This window comes from Trichomycterus rosablanca, chromosome 7 (assembly GCF_030014385.1).
Source record: "Trichomycterus rosablanca isolate fTriRos1 chromosome 7, fTriRos1.hap1, whole genome shotgun sequence".
Taxonomy (NCBI): domain Eukaryota; kingdom Metazoa; phylum Chordata; class Actinopteri; order Siluriformes; family Trichomycteridae; genus Trichomycterus; species Trichomycterus rosablanca.
The window spans coordinates 23782016-23801048 of NC_085994.1; the positions used below are offsets into that span (position 1 = coordinate 23782016).

At 41.6% G+C, this 19033-nt stretch overlaps 1 protein-coding gene across 1 annotated transcript in view; it reads left to right on the top strand.

The window, feature by feature from the left end:
* The first annotated feature begins 662 nt into the window (after positions 1–662).
* The window catches only part of wdr46 (WD repeat domain 46), a 43976-nt gene continuing 25605 nt past the window's right edge, over positions 663–19033 (top strand). Inside the window, exons 1-6 of the mRNA XM_062998539.1 lie at positions 663–824; positions 3127–3282; positions 16550–16630; positions 16747–16859; positions 16948–17035; positions 17838–17899. Coding sequence (XP_062854609.1) covers positions 768–824; positions 3127–3282; positions 16550–16630; positions 16747–16859; positions 16948–17035; positions 17838–17899 — 557 coding nt within the window. The 5' untranslated portion in view covers positions 663–767. The remainder of the gene's footprint in view (positions 825–3126; positions 3283–16549; positions 16631–16746; positions 16860–16947; positions 17036–17837; positions 17900–19033) is intronic.

A 19033-nucleotide genomic window follows, 5' to 3' on the forward strand; every position in this document is an offset into this window, starting at 1 on the left:
GTTCTACAATTACTGACTGTAGTCCATCTGTTTCTCTACATATATTTTTAGCCTGCTTTCACCCTGTTCTTCAATGGTCAGGACCCCCACAGGACTACCACATAGCAGGTATTATTTAGGAGGTGCAGGGGGGTCCTGACCATTAAATAACAGGGTGAAAGCAGGCTAAAAGGTATGTAGAGAAGTTGATGGACTACAGTCAGTAATTGTAGAACTACAAAGTACTTCTATATGGTAAGTGGAGCTGATAAAATGGACAATGTGTGTAGAAACAAGGAGGTGGTTTTAATGTTATGGCTGATCAGTGTATTTACTACTACTATTGTTACTAACTAATAATAATAACACAAGTAATTTTTATTTTAAAAGATTAACACTGTTAACAAATGCATTAAAAAGTATTACATATTTTAAACATATATATATATATATATATATATATATTTCAAATACCAAATAAATCAGATCAAATAAATACGTTCCCATACAGCTGCACAGCAAAGTAGGAAAACTATATTCCTGCTTACCCAGTTATTAAATATAATTGAGTTTACACACATTCTGCAGCCGATTAATAAAAAACCATAAAAAGTATGACTGCACTGTACGCACTGTTACCTTTTCTGGCCATGAGTAATTTAAGAAAGACGAAATCCCAAATGGCTGACTTATTCAAACTGAACTGCACTACATAGCGTATGAAATAGAATTGAGATTGAACCAAGAGGAAGCAGTTCTTCGGCGGAAATACAAAAACTACAACAAAGATGGCTGCGCCCGTGCCAGACGCGTTGGTAAGCACACACGTGGAGAAAAAGAAAAAGGTAATATTGAATTTCTTTTTAAATAGACTTAATAATTGTTTTTGTACAAATTTAGAGCTTTAATGACGTGGTAGACACGTTGGTTTAACACCGAGTACAAATGTCGAGCAGAAGTAAATAACATCAGCTAGCAGCTAATACATGCAGGCGGATTAGACCAGGTTTATACATGATTTGTTTTTATATTCGTTTGCAGTTTTAAGATAACATTTGACATTTCTGTTTTAATAATAAAAAAATATATAGTTAAAACAACAAATACATGCTGTAGTTTGTTTCAGTGCATTGCAAATATTTATAAATAAGTAATATGCACATATTGTATGAATCTAATTTAAATCTACATATGTACTGTCATTTATACATACAACTCCCACACTGAATTTTTATGCAAAAAAATGTTTTAAAGAGTCATACTGAAAAAAATCAGACAACACAAATGAACTACATCAGAACTTTGTTGGTAATTACAGCTTTGAGAGCTTGAGTACTTCAAGCGAAAGAAGAATTCCTTTTTTGCAGCCTTGTGGTTACATTTTTTTCACCAATTTTTCATAGCAACCTGTCTTCTATTTTCCAAGCCTAAAAGGCACAAATTGATTGACTGGCAAATTCAAAATTTCAGAAAATTTTGGTAGAAGATGCCTTAGGTTGTTTTGGTTTTGTTTACTGTTGTTAAAATCTATTTGCTTAGTTCCTCGGCTATTAGACAGTACAACGATATATACCGGGCAAGTCCGGCCTGTGGGCCAATCACTGCCCGAGGTTAGATTTTATACGCCCGCATCTTCTGTCTTAAATTGCATTATTTGTGGCCCGCCAGCACAGTCAAACAAAAATAATACATCATACAAATTTAACATGCAAGTCCGATTTTTACCAGATGGCGGCTGCAATACTGTGTAAGTACGCATTCATGTGAGAAGCGGCAAAACTGCGAATAAGACGTACTTGATATGATATGACAAGATAAAAACGACACAGTCTGTACAAACAATGATTAACGGAAACAAAATTTAGTGTGATGTATTGTACTAAAACAATGAGCTAACAATTTCAGTAGTAGAGAAAACTTACGACCAGTAATAATTTAGAGAAACTCAGTTCCTGTGTCGTTCTAAAGCTATGTTAGTTTTTTTTTTTCGTAAATGTGCCCTGAATTTCTTTCAGGCTTTGAGTTTCTGAAAGTTTTAAATTTCTTTTAGAAATTCAGATTGTTTTGTATGTTCTGATTTGTTCATCGGAATGCTTACATTTGCTTACTTTGTTGTTTGCTGTGTGAAAATAAAATTATTAAATAACAGCGTATTTATGTGCATATTTTTCTGTTTAAAATAATATCATCAGAGACTGTTGGCCATTGGGCACTTTTACATTATCAAATATGGCCCTCCTTGAAAAAAGTTTGGACACTACTGATAAAAACAAATAGGATACAATAGATGATCAAGAAATGAGCCATTAAATAGTCTGAAGAAACTATATATGGTCACCAGGAGTCTGATTTGACGTTAATAAAAACTATGTATCAATGACTATGTCTATGACTTTCTTTTCATAGCCAAATGACCCATTCTGTTACCAAGTTGTTTTTTTCTATTGGCTGTCCCCGTATTTAAGGGTGGCCACAGAGGATCATTCTGGTTTACATACCTGAAATGGCACAGTTTATACGCAGGATGCTCTTCCTGATGCATCCCATCTTATTTTATTCGGGCTTGGGACCAGCACCAAGAGCACACTGAGAAGTGCAGGCTAGGCTTTACACAAACATTATAAAACCATAAACACATCTATGTTAACTACATTTTATTTTATCGTTTAATGATTGTACCATTCTATTCCAAGCTAGTGTTCATTCATTCATTCATTGTCTGTTTTACCATTGCTTTACTGTCACTGTGTGTCTGATTCCTTGGGAGAAGGGAAACTCACTGGATAGGTCGCCAGTCTATCACTGGGCGCACACACACATACTTAAAGCAATTGTTAGTAGCTCCAATTGACCTAACTGCGTCCAACCGATTAGCCAATTATATGACTCAGTGTCCAGATTGTATGTAATGTTTATTAATGGTGCATTCTGCATCCAAGTTGTTAAAACTGCAATTGGATCCAAATGGTCCAAATAATCTCTGGTCCACTAAAAAAAGTTTAGCCACATGTAACAACCTTTTAATGCATGTGATTAAAATTTTTTATCTATATTTATTAAACTTGTCTGTATGTAATTGTGGGTGTTATACACCCTTCAGTTGTTTTACTAATGCATATTTGTTTACTTTTCTATTTTTTATCTCAGCAACCTAATCGTTATTGGGAAGAAACAAAGGATGGAGAAAAAAAGAACGAAGAGCAAGGCACAAACCCTGAGGCCGCAAAAGAAGTGTCGGAGGAGAAAAACAACAAGCAACGACAGATAAGGAAAAGAAAATTTGAGGGAAAATTCCTATCAGGGGTGTGTATATTTCATTTGTTTTATTTTAATATGTGCTTTTATTTGATGTTCAAATGTTGCAAGTGCAGATCACACCTTTCCCAACATTCACATATGGCCAAAAAAAGACACCTGACCATAAGCATGTTGGATCCCATTTAAAAACTATGGGCACCAGACTATTGGAGAGTGTCTGAAAACATGTATGCTAATTCAGTTTCCTTTGCTTTTCTATTTTTCCCTGCTAAACCTTAATGGAGAGTTAATATTTTATTTCTACTATTTAATTTGTCTCCTTCTATATTCCAAATCTTAAGGCTTCCAAAACGACTTCTGACCATAAACATTTAGGACAGCCCCCAGTAGCAATAACAGCTTTCATTCTTCTATAAAGCTTTTCACAAGATTATAGTGGGGTGGCATGGTGGCTTAGTGGGTAGCCTCACAGCAAGAAGGTCCTGGATTTGATCCCCAGGTGGGGCGGTCCGGGTCCTTTCTGTGTTGTTTGCATGTTCTTCCCATGTCTGCGTGGATTACTTCCCACAGTCCAAAGACATGCAGTCAGGTTAATTGTCCATGACTGTGTTTGACATTAAAACTTGTGAATGAATCTTGTGTAACAAGTAATTACCTGTCCTGTCATGACGTTAAAATTCTAATAAATAAATGTGCTTTTATTTGATCACACCTTTTCCAACTTTTGCATATTGCCAAAAAAAGAGACACCTGACCATAAGCATGTTTGACGTCTCTTTTAAAAACTATGGGCACGCCCGTTCAGGTTGGCGCAGCATTAAAAACACACGCTAGCACACCAGAGCTGGGATTTTCAATACATCGTGTTGAATCTTAGCTCTGCCATCCGGCTGGACTGAGTGGCCACATGAACAACGATTGGCCTGTTGTTCCTATAGGGGTGGCTGATTGATGGTGCCTGCACAGAGGAGGGGATCAGGGTGTGTCTCTCCGTACACAAGGCTGATTAGCATATATGCACTCGCCTAGTGTGGGTGACAAGATGCATACGGCTGCTGCCCACATGTCGGAGGGGGCGTGGGTTAGCTTCGTTCTTTTCAAATCAGAGTGGGGTTCAGCATTAGTAGAGAGAAAGCGTGATACAATTGGGTGCGTTTATATATATATATATATATATATATATAAATATATATATATATATACACATATATACACACATACAGTGGGGAAAATAAGTATTTGATCCCCTGCTGATTTTGTAAGTTTACCCCCTTACAAAGACTTGAACAGTCTATAGTTTTTATGGAAGGTTTATTTTAACAGAGAGAGACAGAACATCAACAAAAAAATCCAGAAAAAAAACATTAAATAAAAGTTATAAATTAATTTGTATTTAATTAAGGGAAATAAGTATTTGATCCCCCTAGCAACCAGCAAGAATTCTGACCCCCACAGACCGGTTATGTGCCCATGAGGCACACAAATTAGTCCTGTCCCTGTATAAAAGACTCCTGTCACAGAATCAGTTTCTTCCATTCAAATCTCTCGACCACCATGGGCAAGACCAAAGAGCTATCAAAGGACGTCAGGGACAAGATTGTAGACCTGCACAAGGCTGGAATGGGCTACAAGACCATCAGCAAGAAGCTTGGTGAGAAAGAGACCACTGTTGGTGCGATAATTCGAAAATGGAAGAAATACAAGATCATAGTCAATCACCCTCGCTCTGGAGCTCCATGCAAGATCTCACCTGGTGGGGTAAGAATGATTCTGAGAAAGGTGAGGTCAGCCCAGAATTACACGGGAGGAGCTTGTCGATGATCTCAAGGGAGCTGGGAGCACAGTCACTAAGAAAACCATTAGTAACACACTTCGCCGTAATGGATTGAGATCCTGCAGTGCCCGCAAAGTCCCTTTGCTCAAGAAGGCTCATGTACAGGCCCGTCTGAAGTTTGCCAATGAACACCTGAATGATTCAGAGAAAGCTTGGGAGAATGTGATATGGTCAGATGAGACCAAAATTTAGCTCTTTGGCATCAGCTCCACTCGCCGTGTTTGGAGGCAGAGAAATGCTGGATATGACCCCAAGAACACCATCCCCACTGTCAAACATGGAGTTGGAAACATTCTGCTTTGGGGCTGTTTCTCTGCTAAGGGTACAGGAAGACTTCATCGCATTGAGGGGCTGATGAACGGGGCCATGTACCGTAGAATCTCAGCCAGAACACTGAAGATGGGTCGTGGATGGGTCTTCCAGCATGACAATGACCCAAAACATACAGCCAAGGCAACAAAGGACTGGCTTAAGAAGAAGCACATTAAGATCCTAGAGTGGCCTAGCCAGGCTCCAGACCTTAATCCCCTAGAAAATCTGTGGAGAGAGCTCAAACTTTGAGTTTCCAAGCAACAGCCTCGAAACCTTCAGGATTTGGAGAGATTCTGTAAAGAGTAGTGGGCCAAAATCCCCCCTGAGATGTGCACAAACCTGCTGACCAACTACAAGAAACATCTGACCTCTGTGCTTGCCAACAAGGGTTTCTCCACCAAGTACTAAGTCACGTTTTGCTAGGGGATCAAATACTTATTTCACCTAATCAAATACAAATTAATTTATAACTTTTATTTAATGTTTATTTTCTGGATTTTTTGTTGATATTCTGTCTCTCTCTGTTAAAATAAACCTTCCATAAAAATTATAGACTGTTCAAGTCTTTGTAAGGGGGTAAACTTACAAAATCAGCAGGGGATCAAATACTTATTTTCCCCACTGTATATATATATATATATATATATATATATATATATATATACTGTATATATCCACACTACCACTCAAAAGTTTGGGATCACTGTGAAATTTTCTTGTTTTCAATGGAAACACACATGAGATGAGGAAATATAGCAAATAAACAGGACATGCAGACATTGTCAGAGTAAGAAATTTTTATTTTAATGGAAATGATGACTGTGTACTTCAAATTTTGCCTTTATCAAAAAAGCCACCTTTTGCAGCAATTACAGCCTGGCAGACCCTAGGCATTCTAGCTGTCAATTTTTCGAGGTAATCTGATGTGATTTCACCCCATGCTTCCTGAAGCATCTCCCATAACTTGGATTGACTTGATGCAGTCTTCCTCCGTACCATACGGTCCAGCTGCTCCCACAACAGCTCAATAGGGTTCAGATCCGGAGACTGTGCTGGCCACTCCATTACAGTCAGAATTCTGGCTGACTCCTTATTTCTTAAATATTGCTGACACATTTTGGAGGTGTGTTTGGGGTCATTATCCTGTTGTAGGAAGAACTTGGCCCCAATCAAGTGCTGTGCACAGGGTATGGCATGGCGTTGCAAAATCTTGTGGTAGCCTTCTTTCTTCAAAATCCCTTCCACTCTATATAAATCTCCTATTTTACCACCTCCAAAGCATCCCCAGATCATCACGCTGCCTCCACCATGCTTGAACTCCTTTTTCTGTCCTTGTTAGAGCCAGTTTGTGATACTCTCTGAAGGGAGTAGTTAACAGCATGGTAAGATATTTTCAGTTTCTTTGCAATATCTCGCATTGAGTAGCCTTCCTTTCTTAACACAACAATAGACTGACGAGTCTCTAAAGAAAGTTGTTTCTTTCTGGCCATTTTGAGCCTGTAAGCAAGCCAACAACTGCTGATGCTTCAGATACTAAACTAACCTAGAATGTCGTCCTCCCTTTTATGCTCCCTTATTAGTATAACGTTTTTCAGCTGTGCAACAAAATTAAAAAAGGGTTTCCTAACAGTCAATTAGCCTAATAACATTCTTAACTTGGATTGGCAGCCATACCAGGAGATTGAGGCAGAGGATTAAGAATTGCTGATAATAGGACTATACGCAAAATAGGCCTCTCTACAAAAACAGGCTTTAATGTAAACATTTTCATTCTTTAAAAATCATCTGATACATTTAAATGTACAGTATGTGTAATGGACAAAATTGTTTGTGAATTGCATGAAAATGTTTTTCTTTGGAAAGGAACTTTTGAGCGGTAGTGTGTGTGTATATATGTATATACAGTGTATCACAAAAGTGAGTACACCCCTCACATTTCTGCAGATATTTAAGTATATCTTTTCATGGGACAACACTGACAAAATGACACTTTGACACAATGAAAAGTAGTCTGTGTGCAGCTTATATAACAGTGTAAATTTATTCTTCCCTCAAAATAACTCAATATACAGCCATTAATGTCTAAACCACCGGCAACAAAAGTGAGTACACCCCTAAGAGACTACACCCCTAAATGTCCAAATTGAGCACTGCTTGTCATTTTCCCTCCAAAATGTCATGTGATTTGTTAGTGTTACTAGGTCTCAGGTGTGCATAGGGAGCAGGTGTGTTCAATTTAGTAGTACAGCTCTCACACTCTCTCATACTGGTCACTGAAAGTTCCAACATGGCACCTCATGGCAAAGAACTCTCTGAGGATCTTAAAAGACGAATTGTTGCGCTACATGAAGATGGCCAAGACTACAAGAAGATTGCCAACACCCTGAAACTGAGCTGCAGCACAGTGGCCAAGATCATCCAGCGTTTTAAAAGAGCAGGATCCACTCAGAACAGACCTCGCGTTGGTTGTCCAAAGAAGCTGAGTGCACATGCTCAGCGTCACATCCAACTGCTGTCTTTGAAAGATAGGCGCAGGAGTGCTGTCAGCATTGCTGCAGAGATTGAAAAGGTGGGGGGTCAGCCTGTCAGTGCTCAGACCATACGCCGCACACTACATCAAATTGGTCTGCATGGCTGTCACCCCAGAAGGAAGCCTCTTCTGAAGTCTCTACACAAGAAAGCCCGCAAACAGTTTGCTGAAGACATGTCAACAAAGGACATGGATTACTGGAACCATGTCCTATGGTCTGATGAGACCAAGATTAATTTGTTTGGTTCAGATGGTCTCAAGCATGTGTGGCGGCAATCAGGTGAGGAGTACAAAGATAAGTGTGTCATGCCTACAGTCAAGCATGGTGGTGGGAATGCCATGGTCTGGGGCTGCATGAGTGCAGCAGGTGTTGGGGAGTTACATTTCATTGAGGGACACATGAACTCCAATATGTACTGTGAAATACTGAAGCAGAGCATGATCCCCTCCCTCCGGAAACTGGGTCGCAGGGCAGTGTTCCAGCATGATAATGACCCCAAACACACCTCTAAGACGACCACTGCTTTATTGAAGAGGCTGAGGGTAAAGGTGATGGACTGGCCAAGCATGTCTCCAGACCTAAACCCAATAGAACATCTTTGGGGCATCCTCAAGCGGAAGGTGGAGGAGCGCAAAGTCTCGAATATCCGCCAGCTCCGTGATGTCGTCATGGAGGAGTGGAAAAGCATTCCAGTGGCAACCTGTGAAGCTCTGGTAAACTCCATGCCCAGGAGAGTTAAGGCAGTTCTGGTAAATAATGGTGGCCACACAAAATATTGACACTTCAGGAACTTTCAATAAGGGGTGTACTCACTTTTGTTGCCAGTGGTTTAGACATTAATGGCTGTATATTGAGTTATTTTGAGGGAAGAATAAATTTACACTGTTATATAAGCTGCACACAGACTACTTTTCATTGTGTCAAAGTGTAATTTTGTCAGTGTTGTCCCATGAAAAGATATACTTAAATATCTGCAGAAATGTTAGGGGTGTACTCACTTTTGTGATACACTGTATATATATACAGGGGTTGGACAATGAAACTGAAACACCTGTCATTTTAGTGTGGGAGGTTTCATGGCTAAATTGGACCAGTCTGGTGGCCAATCTTCATTAATTGCACATTGCACCAGTAAGAGCAGAGTGTGAAGGTTCAATTAGCAGGGTAAGAGCACAGTTTTGCTCAAAATATTGCAATGCACACAACATTATGGGTGACATACCAGAGTTCAAAAGAGGACAAATTGTTAATGCACGTCTTGCTGGCGCATCTGTGACCAAGACAGCAAGTCTTTGTGATGTATCAAGAGCCACGGTATCCAGGGTAATGTCAGCATACCACCAAGAAGGACAAACCACATCCAACAGGATTAACTGTGGACGCAAGAGGAAGCTGTCTGAAAGGGATGTTCGGGTGCTAACCCGGATTGTATCCAAAAAACATAAAACCACGGCTGCCCAAATCATGGCAGAATTAAATGTGCACCTCAACTCTCCTGTTTCCACCAGAACTGTCCGTCGGGAGCTCCACAGGGTCAATATACACGGCCGGGCTGCTATAGCCAAACCTTTGGTCACTCGTGCCAATGCCAAACGTCGGTTTCAATGGTGCAAGGAGCGCAAATCTTGGGCTGTGGACAATGTGAAACATGTATTGTTCTCTGATGAGTCCACCTTTACTGTTTTCCCCACATCCGGGAGAGTTACGGTTTGGAGAAGCCCCAAAGGAGCGTACCACCCAGACTGTTGCATGCCCAGAGTGAAGCATGGGGCTGGATCAGTGATGGTTTGGGCTGCCATATCATGGCATTCCCTTGGCCCAATACGGTGCCGTGTATCAGGATGACAATGCACCAATACACACAGCAAGACTGGTGAAAGATTGGTTTGATGAACATGAAAGTGAAGTTGAACATCTCCCATGGCCTGCACAGTCACCAGATCTAAATATGATTGAGCCACTTTGGGGTGTTTTGGAGAAGCGAGTCAGGAAACGTTTTCCTCCACCAGCATCACGTAGTGACCTGGCCACTATCCTGCAAGAAGAATGACTTAAAATCCCTCTGACCACTGTGCAGGACTTGTATATGTCATTTCCAAGACGAATTGACGCTGTATTGGCCGCAAAAGGAGGCCCTACACCATACTAATAAATGATTGTGGTCTAAAACCAGGTGTTTCAGTTTCATTGTCCAACCCCTGTATATATACAGTGTATCACAAAAGTGAGTACACCCCTCACATTTCTGCAAATATTCTATTATATCTTTTCATGGGACAACACTATAGAAATAAAACTTGGATATAACTTAGAGTAGTCAGTGTACAACTTGTATAGCAGTGTAGATTTACTGTCTTCTGAAAATAACTCAACACACAGCCATTAATGTCTAAATGGCTGGCAACATAAGTGAGTACACCCCACAGTGAACATGTCCAAATTGTGCCCAAAGTGTCAATATTTTGTGTGACCACCATTATTATCCAGCACTGCCTTAACCCTCCTGGGCATGGAATTCACCAGAGCTGCACAGGTTGCTACTGGAATCCTCTTCCACTCCTCCATGATGACATCACGGAGCTGGTGGATGTTAGACACCTTGAACTCCTCCACCTTCCACTTGAGGATGCGCCACAGGTGTTCAATTGGGTTTAGTCCATCACCTTTACCTTCAGCTTCCTCAGCAAGGCAGTTGTCATCTTGGAGGTTGTGTTTGAGGTCGTTATCCTGTTGGAAAACTGCCATGCCACTGCCAGTTTTCGAAGGGAGGGGATCATGCTCTGTTTCAGAATGTCACAGTACATGTTGGAATTCATGTTTCCCTCAATGAACTGCAGCTCCCCAGTGCCAGCAACACTCATGCAGCCGAAGACCATGAAGCTACCACCACCATGCTTGACTGTAGGCAAGATACAGTTGTCTTGGTACTTCTCACCAGGGCGCCGCCACACATGCTGGACACCATCTGAGCCAAACAAGTTTATCTTGGTCTCGTCAGACCACAGGGCATTCCAGTAATCCATGTTCTTTGACTGCTTGTTTTCAGCAAACTGTTTGCGGGCTTTCTTGTGCGTCAGCTTCCTTCTGGGATGACGACCATGCAGACCGAGTTGATGCAGTGTGCGGCGTATGGTCTGAGCACTGACAGGCTGACCTCCCACGTCTTCAACCTCTGCAGCAATGCTGGCAGCACTCATGTGTCTAATTTTTTAAAGCCAACCTCTGGATATGACGCCGAACACGTGGACTCAACTTCTTTGGTCGACCCTGGCGAAGCCTGTTCCGAGTGGAACCTGTCCTGGAAAACCGCTGTATTACCTTGGCCACCATGCTGTAGCTCAGTTTCAGGGTGTTAGCAATCTTCTTATAGCCCAGGCCATCTTTGTGGAGAGCAACAATTCTATTTCTCACATCCTCAGAGAGTTCTTTGCCATGAGGTGCCATGTTGAATGTCCAGTGGCCAGTATGAGAGAATTGTACCCAAAACACCAAATTTAACAGCCCTGCTCCCCATTTACACCTGGGACCTTGACACATGACACCAGGGAGGGACAACGACACATTTGGGCACAATTTGGACATGTTCACTGTGGGGTGTACTCACTTATGTTGCCAGCTATTTAGACATTAATGGCTGTGTGTTGAGTTATTTTCAGAAGACAGTAAATCTACAGTTAGCAAACTGCTTGCCAAGTTTCGTGAAACTGGTTCAGTGTTGGATTTGCCAAAATGTGGACGCATGAAAACTGTCACTAATGAAGAAACATCATCTGGCTGTCCTAGCTTCATTCAGCAAGAGCCCACAGCGTAGCACTCGCCACATGTCACTGGAGAGTGGCATCAGTCGAACATCCCTTTGGCGGATATTAGCTACTCACAAATGGCACCCTTACAAACTCCAGCTGCTGCAGCATCTCAACGAGGATGACCCAGATCGGCGCACTGAATTTGCAGAATGGGCAAAACAAAAATTGGAACAGGACCCTCAGTTTACACAGAACATTTTGTTCAGTGATGAGGCAAACTTTTATGTGAATGGTGAAGTTAACAAACAAAACCACCGCTATTGGTCTGACACTAACCCACAGTGGATAGATCCCTCCAAGACTGTTGGAACACAAAAATTGATGGTATGGTGTGGTATATGGGGTACAAAGATAGTGGGGCCATTCTTCATCAATGGAAACCTCAAGGCCACTGGATATTTGAAATTGCTACATGATGATGTGTTTCCCTCTTTATGCACTGAAGCTGGCACGTTCCCTGAGTTTTTCCAGCAAGATGGTGCACCACCACATTATGTGTGTCAGGTCCGAGCATTCCTAGATGAACAGTTTCCTGGAAAGTGGATTGGTCGTCGTGGGCCAGTTGAATGGCCCCCAAGGTCTCCCGATCTGACCCCCTTAGACTTTTATCTTTGGGGTCATCTGAAGGCAATTGTCTATGCTCTGAAGATACGAGATGTGCAGCACCTGAAACTACGGATACTGGAAGCCTTTGCTAGCATTTCTTCTGCGGTGTTGCGATCAGTGTGTGAAGAGTGGGAGAAGAGGGTTGCATTGACAATCCAACACAATGGGCAGCACTTTGAACACATTTTATAAGTGATCAGAAACTTGTAAATAACTCATGAAAGAATAAAGTTACGTTAAACCCAAGCACACCATTGTGTAAGTTTGATGTGTCACATGACCCTCTTCCCATTGAAAAAACTAAAGTTGGATCCAAAATGGCCGACTTCAAAATGGCCGCCATGGTCACCACCCATCTTGAAAAGTTTTCCCCCTCCCATATACTAATGTGCCACAAACAGGAAGTTAATATCACCAACCATTCCCATTTTATTTAGGTGTATCCATATAAATGGCCCACCCCATATATATATACAGTATATACAGTGTATCACAAAAGTGAGTACACCCCTCACATTTCTGCAGATATTTAAGTATATCTTTTCATGGGACAACACTGACAAAATGACACTTTGACACAATGAAAAGTAGTCTGTGTGCAGCTTATATAACAGTGTAAATTTATTCTTCCCTCAAAATAACTCAATATACAGCCATTAATGTCTAAACCACCGGCAACAAAAGTGAGTACACCCCTTAGTGAAAGTTCCTGAAGTGTCAATATTTTGTGTGGCCACCATTATTTCCCAGAACTGCCTTAACTCTCCTGGGCATGGAGTTTACCAGAGCTTCACAGGTTGCCACTGGAATGCTTTTCCACTCCTCCATGACGACATCACGGAGCTGGCGGATATACGAGACTTTGCACTCCTCCACCTTCCGCTTGAGGATGCCCCAAAAATGTTCGATTGGGTTTAGGTCTGGAGACATGCTTGGCCAGTCCATCACCTTTACCCTCAGCCTCTTCAATAAAGCAGTGGTCGTCTTAGAGGTGTGTTTGGGGTCATTATCATGCTGGAACACTGCCCTGCGACCCAGTTTCCGGAGGGAGGGGATCATGCTCTGCTTCAGTATTTCACAGTACATATTGGAGTTCATGTGTCCCTCAATGAAATGTAACTCCCCAACACCTGCTGCACTCATGCAGCCCCAGACCATGGCATTCCCACCACCATGCTTGACTGTAGGCATGACACACTTATCTTTGTACTCCTCACCTGATTGCCGCCACACATGCTTGAGACCATCTGAACCAAACAAATTAATCTTGGTCTCATCAGACCATAGGACATGGTTCCAGTAATCCATGTCCTTTGTTGACATGTCTTCAGCAAACTGTTTGCGGGCTTTCTTGTGTAGAGACTTCAGAAGAGGCTTCCTTCTGGGGTGACAGCCATGCAGACCAATTCGATGTAGTGTGCGGCGTATGGTCTGAGCACTGACAGGCTGACCCCCCACCTTTTCAATCTCTGCAGCAATGCTGACAGCACTCCTGCGCCTATCTTTCGAAGACAGCAGTTGGATGTGACGCTGAGCACGTGCACTCAGCTTCTTTGGACGACCAACGCGAGGTCTGTTCTGAGTGGACCCTGCTCTTTTAAAACGCTGGATGATCTTGGCCACTGTGCTGCAGCTCAGTTTCAGGGTGTTGGCAATCTTCTTGTAGCCTTGGCCATCTTCATGTAGCGCAACAATTCGTCTTTTAAGATCCTCAGAGAGTTCTTTGCCATGAGGTGCCATGTTGGAACTTTCAGTGACCAGTATGAGAGAGTGTGAGAGCTGTACTACTAAATTGAACACACCTGCTCCCTATGCACACCTGAGACCTAGTAACACTAACAAATCACATGACATTTTGGAGGGAAAATGACAAGCAGTGCTCAATTTGGACATTTAGGGGTGTAGTCTCTTAGGGGTGTACTCACTTTTGTTGCCGGTGGTTTAGACATTAATGGCTGTATATTGAGTTATTTTGAGGGAAGAATAAATTTACACTGTTATATAAGCTGCACACAGACTACTTTTCATTGTGTCAAAGTGTCATTTTGTCAGTGTTGTCCCATGAAAAGATATACTTAAATATCTGCAGAAATGTGAGGGGTGTACTCACTTTTGTGATACACTGTATATATATATATATATATATTTATATATACAGTGTATCACAAAAGTGAGTACACCCCTCACATTTCTGCAGATATTTAAGTATATCTTTTCATGGGTCAACACTGACAAAATGACACTTTGACACAATGAAAAGTAGTCTGTGTGCAGCTTATATAACAGTGTAAATTTATTCTTCCCTCAAAATAACTCAATATACAGCCATTAATGTCTAAACCACCGGCAACAAAAGTGAGTACACCCCTTAGTGAAAGTTCCTGAAGTGTCAATATTTTGTGTGGCCACCATTATTTCCCAGAACTGCCTTAACTCTCCTGGGCATGGAGTTTACCAGAGCTTCACAGGTTGCCACTGGAATGCTTTTCCACTCCTCCATGACGACATCACGGAGCTGGCGGATATTCGAGACTTTGCGCTCCTCCACCTTCCGCTTGAGGATGCCCCAAAGATGTTCTATTGGGTTTAGGTCTGGAGACATGCTTGGCCAGTCCATCACCTTTACCCTCAGCCTCTTCAATAAAGCAGTGGTCGTCTTAGAGGTGTGTTTGGGGTCATTATCATGCTGGAACACTGCCCTGCGACCCAGTTTCCGGAGGGAGGGGATCATGCTCTGCTTCAGTATTTCACAGTACATATTGGAGTTCATGTGTCCCTCAATGAAATGTAACTCCCCAACACCTGCTGCACTCATGCAGCCCCAGACCATGGCATTCCCACCACCATGCTTGACTGTAGGCATGACACACTTATCTTTGTACTCCTCACCTGATTGCCACCACACATGCTTGAGACCATCTGAACCAAACAAATTAATCTTGGTCTCATCAGACCATAGGACATGGTTCCAGTAATCCATGTCCTTTGTTGACATGTCTTCAGCAAACTGTTTGCGGGCTTTCTTGTGTAGAGACTTCAGAAGAGGCTTCCTTCTGGGGTGACAGCCATGCAGACCAATTTGATGTAGTGTGCGGCGTATGGTCTGAGCACTGACAGGCTGACCCCCCGCCTTTTCAATCTCTGCAGCAATGCTGACAGCACTCCTGCGCCTATCTTTCAAAGACAGCAGTTGGATGTGACGCTGAGCACGTGCACTCAGCTTCTTTGGACGACCAACGCGAGGTCTGTTCTGAGTGGACCCTGCTCTTTTAAAACGCTGGATGATCTTGGCCACTGTGCTGCAGCTCAGTTTCTGGGTGTTGGCAATCTTCTTGTAGCCTTGGCCATCTTCATGTAGCGCAACAATTCGTCTTTTAAGATCCTCAGAGAGTTCTTTGCCATGAGGTGCCATGTTGGAACTTTCAGTGACCAGTATGAGAGAGTGTGAGAGCTGTACTACTAAATTGAACACGCCTGCTCCCTATGCACACCCGAGACCTAGTAACACTAACGAGTCACATGACGTTTTGGAGGGAAAATGACAAGCAGTGCTCAATTTGGACATTTAGGGGTGTAGTCTCTTAGGGGTGTACTCACTTTTGTTGCCGGTGGTTTAGACATTAATGGCTGTATATTGAGTTATTTTGAGGGAAGAATAAATTTACACTGTTATATAAGCTGCACACAGACTACTTTTCATTGTGTCAAAGTGTCATTTTGTCAGTGTTGTCCCATGAAAAGATATACTTAAATATCTGCAGAAATGTGAGGGGTGTACTCACTTTTGTGATACACTGTATATATATATATATATATATATATATATATATATATATGTGTGTGTGTGTGTGTGTGTATGTATGTATGTTTACATAATTTGTGTTTGAGTTCAGATGTTGAACAAGATGAACTGGCTCACATTTGACCATTCAATATTCATCCCAACATGCTCAATAGGGTTTAGGTCAGGGCTTTGTGCTGGTCACTGGAGTTCCTCCACACCAACATCATTAACTCATCAAATCATGCCTTTATCAACCCTAAAGGAGCCTAGCCAATTTGGCCCAACTTCGGACCGTTGTCGCAATGTGGGTGTGGTTGGAAAGAGTGTCCACATAACTTTTGGCTATATAGTATATGTGTTTTGAAAAAAAGAATATCATAGGCTGCAAAATGTATTGATGTGATGTGTTTTTGTTTGTTTTGTTTTGTTTTGTTTTTAGAAAAAGGACCCTTTCCCTGGTGAGGCCCCTATTCCAGAGAGTCAGCTGAAGAAGTTTCAGAGAGGAGAAAAATTTCAGTTAGTGAGTGGCACATTTCTTCTGTCTAAAAAGCAAATTGAGATAAATATATTCCATTAATTTTTGTGTTAATGACCTCCCTCAAATTTTTGGTTCTTTAATCTCTGCAATGTCGTCAGTCTAAGGAAACAGGAAAGCGACTGAAAGAGACCATCACAAGCAGTGAAAAGGCTTCTGAGCTGGCTCAGAAACAGGCAGCACGATATGATCTGATCCTCCCAGAGGATGCTGGGTAAGGAGGCTTAATGTGTGCTTTGCATTCCTGTTTTGTTTTAAAAAGAGGCGTTCCTGACTCTAATGCTCACATGCTGTTTTACCAGGTTCCTGGAAGGAGATGATGGTGAAGATACATGTACAATATTACAAGAGGATATAGCAGATGCTGTAGATATTACATCTGGAGCGAAGGTGACACTTAAAAAAAAGCTATATCTCCAGTCACACACTTTCAGTGACAGTATTGGGTTCAAACCCCATTTCTGAATAAGTAAAATGCAGTGACTTCAAGAATTTGTATTTTGTTTACTTTCTTAACATTATGACCTTCCTAATATTGTGTTGGTCCCCCGTTTGCTGCCAAAACAACCCAGCAACTGCGATGCACTGTGTATTCTGACACCTTTCTATCAGAACCAGCATTAACTTCTTCAGCTGTTTGAGCTACAGTAGCTCGTCAGCTTGCCATCTATGGTACATAATATTGTGAAAAGATTTATTCCACCTATGGCAAGGCTCTGTTAAACTCTGTCTTGCATGACATGGCATTAAAAACTAAACACTAACTAACTGTCTTGCATGACCTTTGAGCTTCAGTGATAGTAGTAATAATAATGTTTATGTGCTTGGGTGTACTTCGGAATACCACTGGCACTTAACACAAAATTATACATCAATTCAATGCAGAAACACTCCACACATTGCAACAGTTATTATCCTCAGTTCCTAAATGATCATTAATAGGAAAGGTGATATAACACTGTCACAAGTTTGAGTGTGTTGCAGGCATCTTGGGTTGGTCAGTAAAAAGACTGGAAATCGTTTCTTTGTGCTTTTGTCCAGTTAAATAAAGATTCAAGAAAAAGAACAAGTAACAGATTAATTTTTTGCTGCATTTTACAAAATGTCCCAACTTTTCTGGAAATAGGGTTGGTATTTTGCTACTTTTTAATTTTTTTTTGTATATAAATGTCTCTCTCTTCTCTCTTTACAGTACTTTAACTTGCATTTGACCCAGTTCGGACCATACAGACTGGATTACAGTAGAACTGGACGGTCAGTACTTTTATTTGTGTACTTGTTTGATCAAATTTGAATATTGTCTATGTTTAGGGGTGAATATGAGAGTATTATAAATGTTAGTAATATTGTTGGCGCTCAGCTGGCACAGCAGTGAAACACGATAGCACACCAGTGCTGACAGCTGACATTTCGAACTCATCGGTTCAAAACTCGGCTCTGCCATCCTGCTGAGCTGGACGCCTACTTGAACAACGATTGGCTGGGAGCCGTATAGGGATTCCTCATAACTGATGCAATTATGACCTCAGCTGGTTGATTGATGGCACCTGCACAAGAGTCGCGGAGTGGCTCTCCGTACACAAAGCTGATCCGCATATGAACTAGCCTCGTGCAGGTGAAAAGATGCAGTCGGCTACTGCACACGTGTCGGCAAGCCGTAGCCTAGTGGTTAAGGTACTAGACTAGTAATCAGAAGGTTGCTGGTTCAAGCCCCACTACTGCCAGGTTGCTGCTATTGGGTCCTTGGGCAAGACCCTTAACCCTCAATTGCTCAGACCGTATACTGTAACTGTAATGCAAGTCGCTTTGGATAAAGGCGTCTGCTAAATGCCGAAAATGTAAATGTAAACGTCGGAGGGGGCGTGTGTCAGTCTCGTTCTCCTCAATCAGGGTGTGGGTCAGCATCGGTGGAGAGGAAGCGTTATGCGATTGGGTAATTGGATGCACTAAAAAGTCGGGAGAAAAAGGGAAGAAAATGCATCAACAAAAAATGAGTAAATAGATATCAGTAATATTTGTTAAAAAATGGGATCCAAAGACTGTTTTGGAATGCTGGACACAAGGCACACATTCAGTTTGATTTATCTGTTTAGCCCGTGATGTGTTTTAGAAGTTGACACGCAGGTTTTAATAATAATAATAATAATAATAATAATAATAATAATAATAATAATAATAAAATAAATCCCTAGTTTGACCACTGGGTGTCGCTGTTACACAAAATCTAAAACGGATATAACTTAAGAGTAGTCAGTGTACAGCTTGTATAGCAGTGTAGATTTACTGTCTTCTGAAAATAACTCAACACACAGCCATTAATGTCTAAATGGCTGGCAACATAAGTGAGTACATCCCACAGTGAACATGTCCAAATTGTGCCCAAAGTGT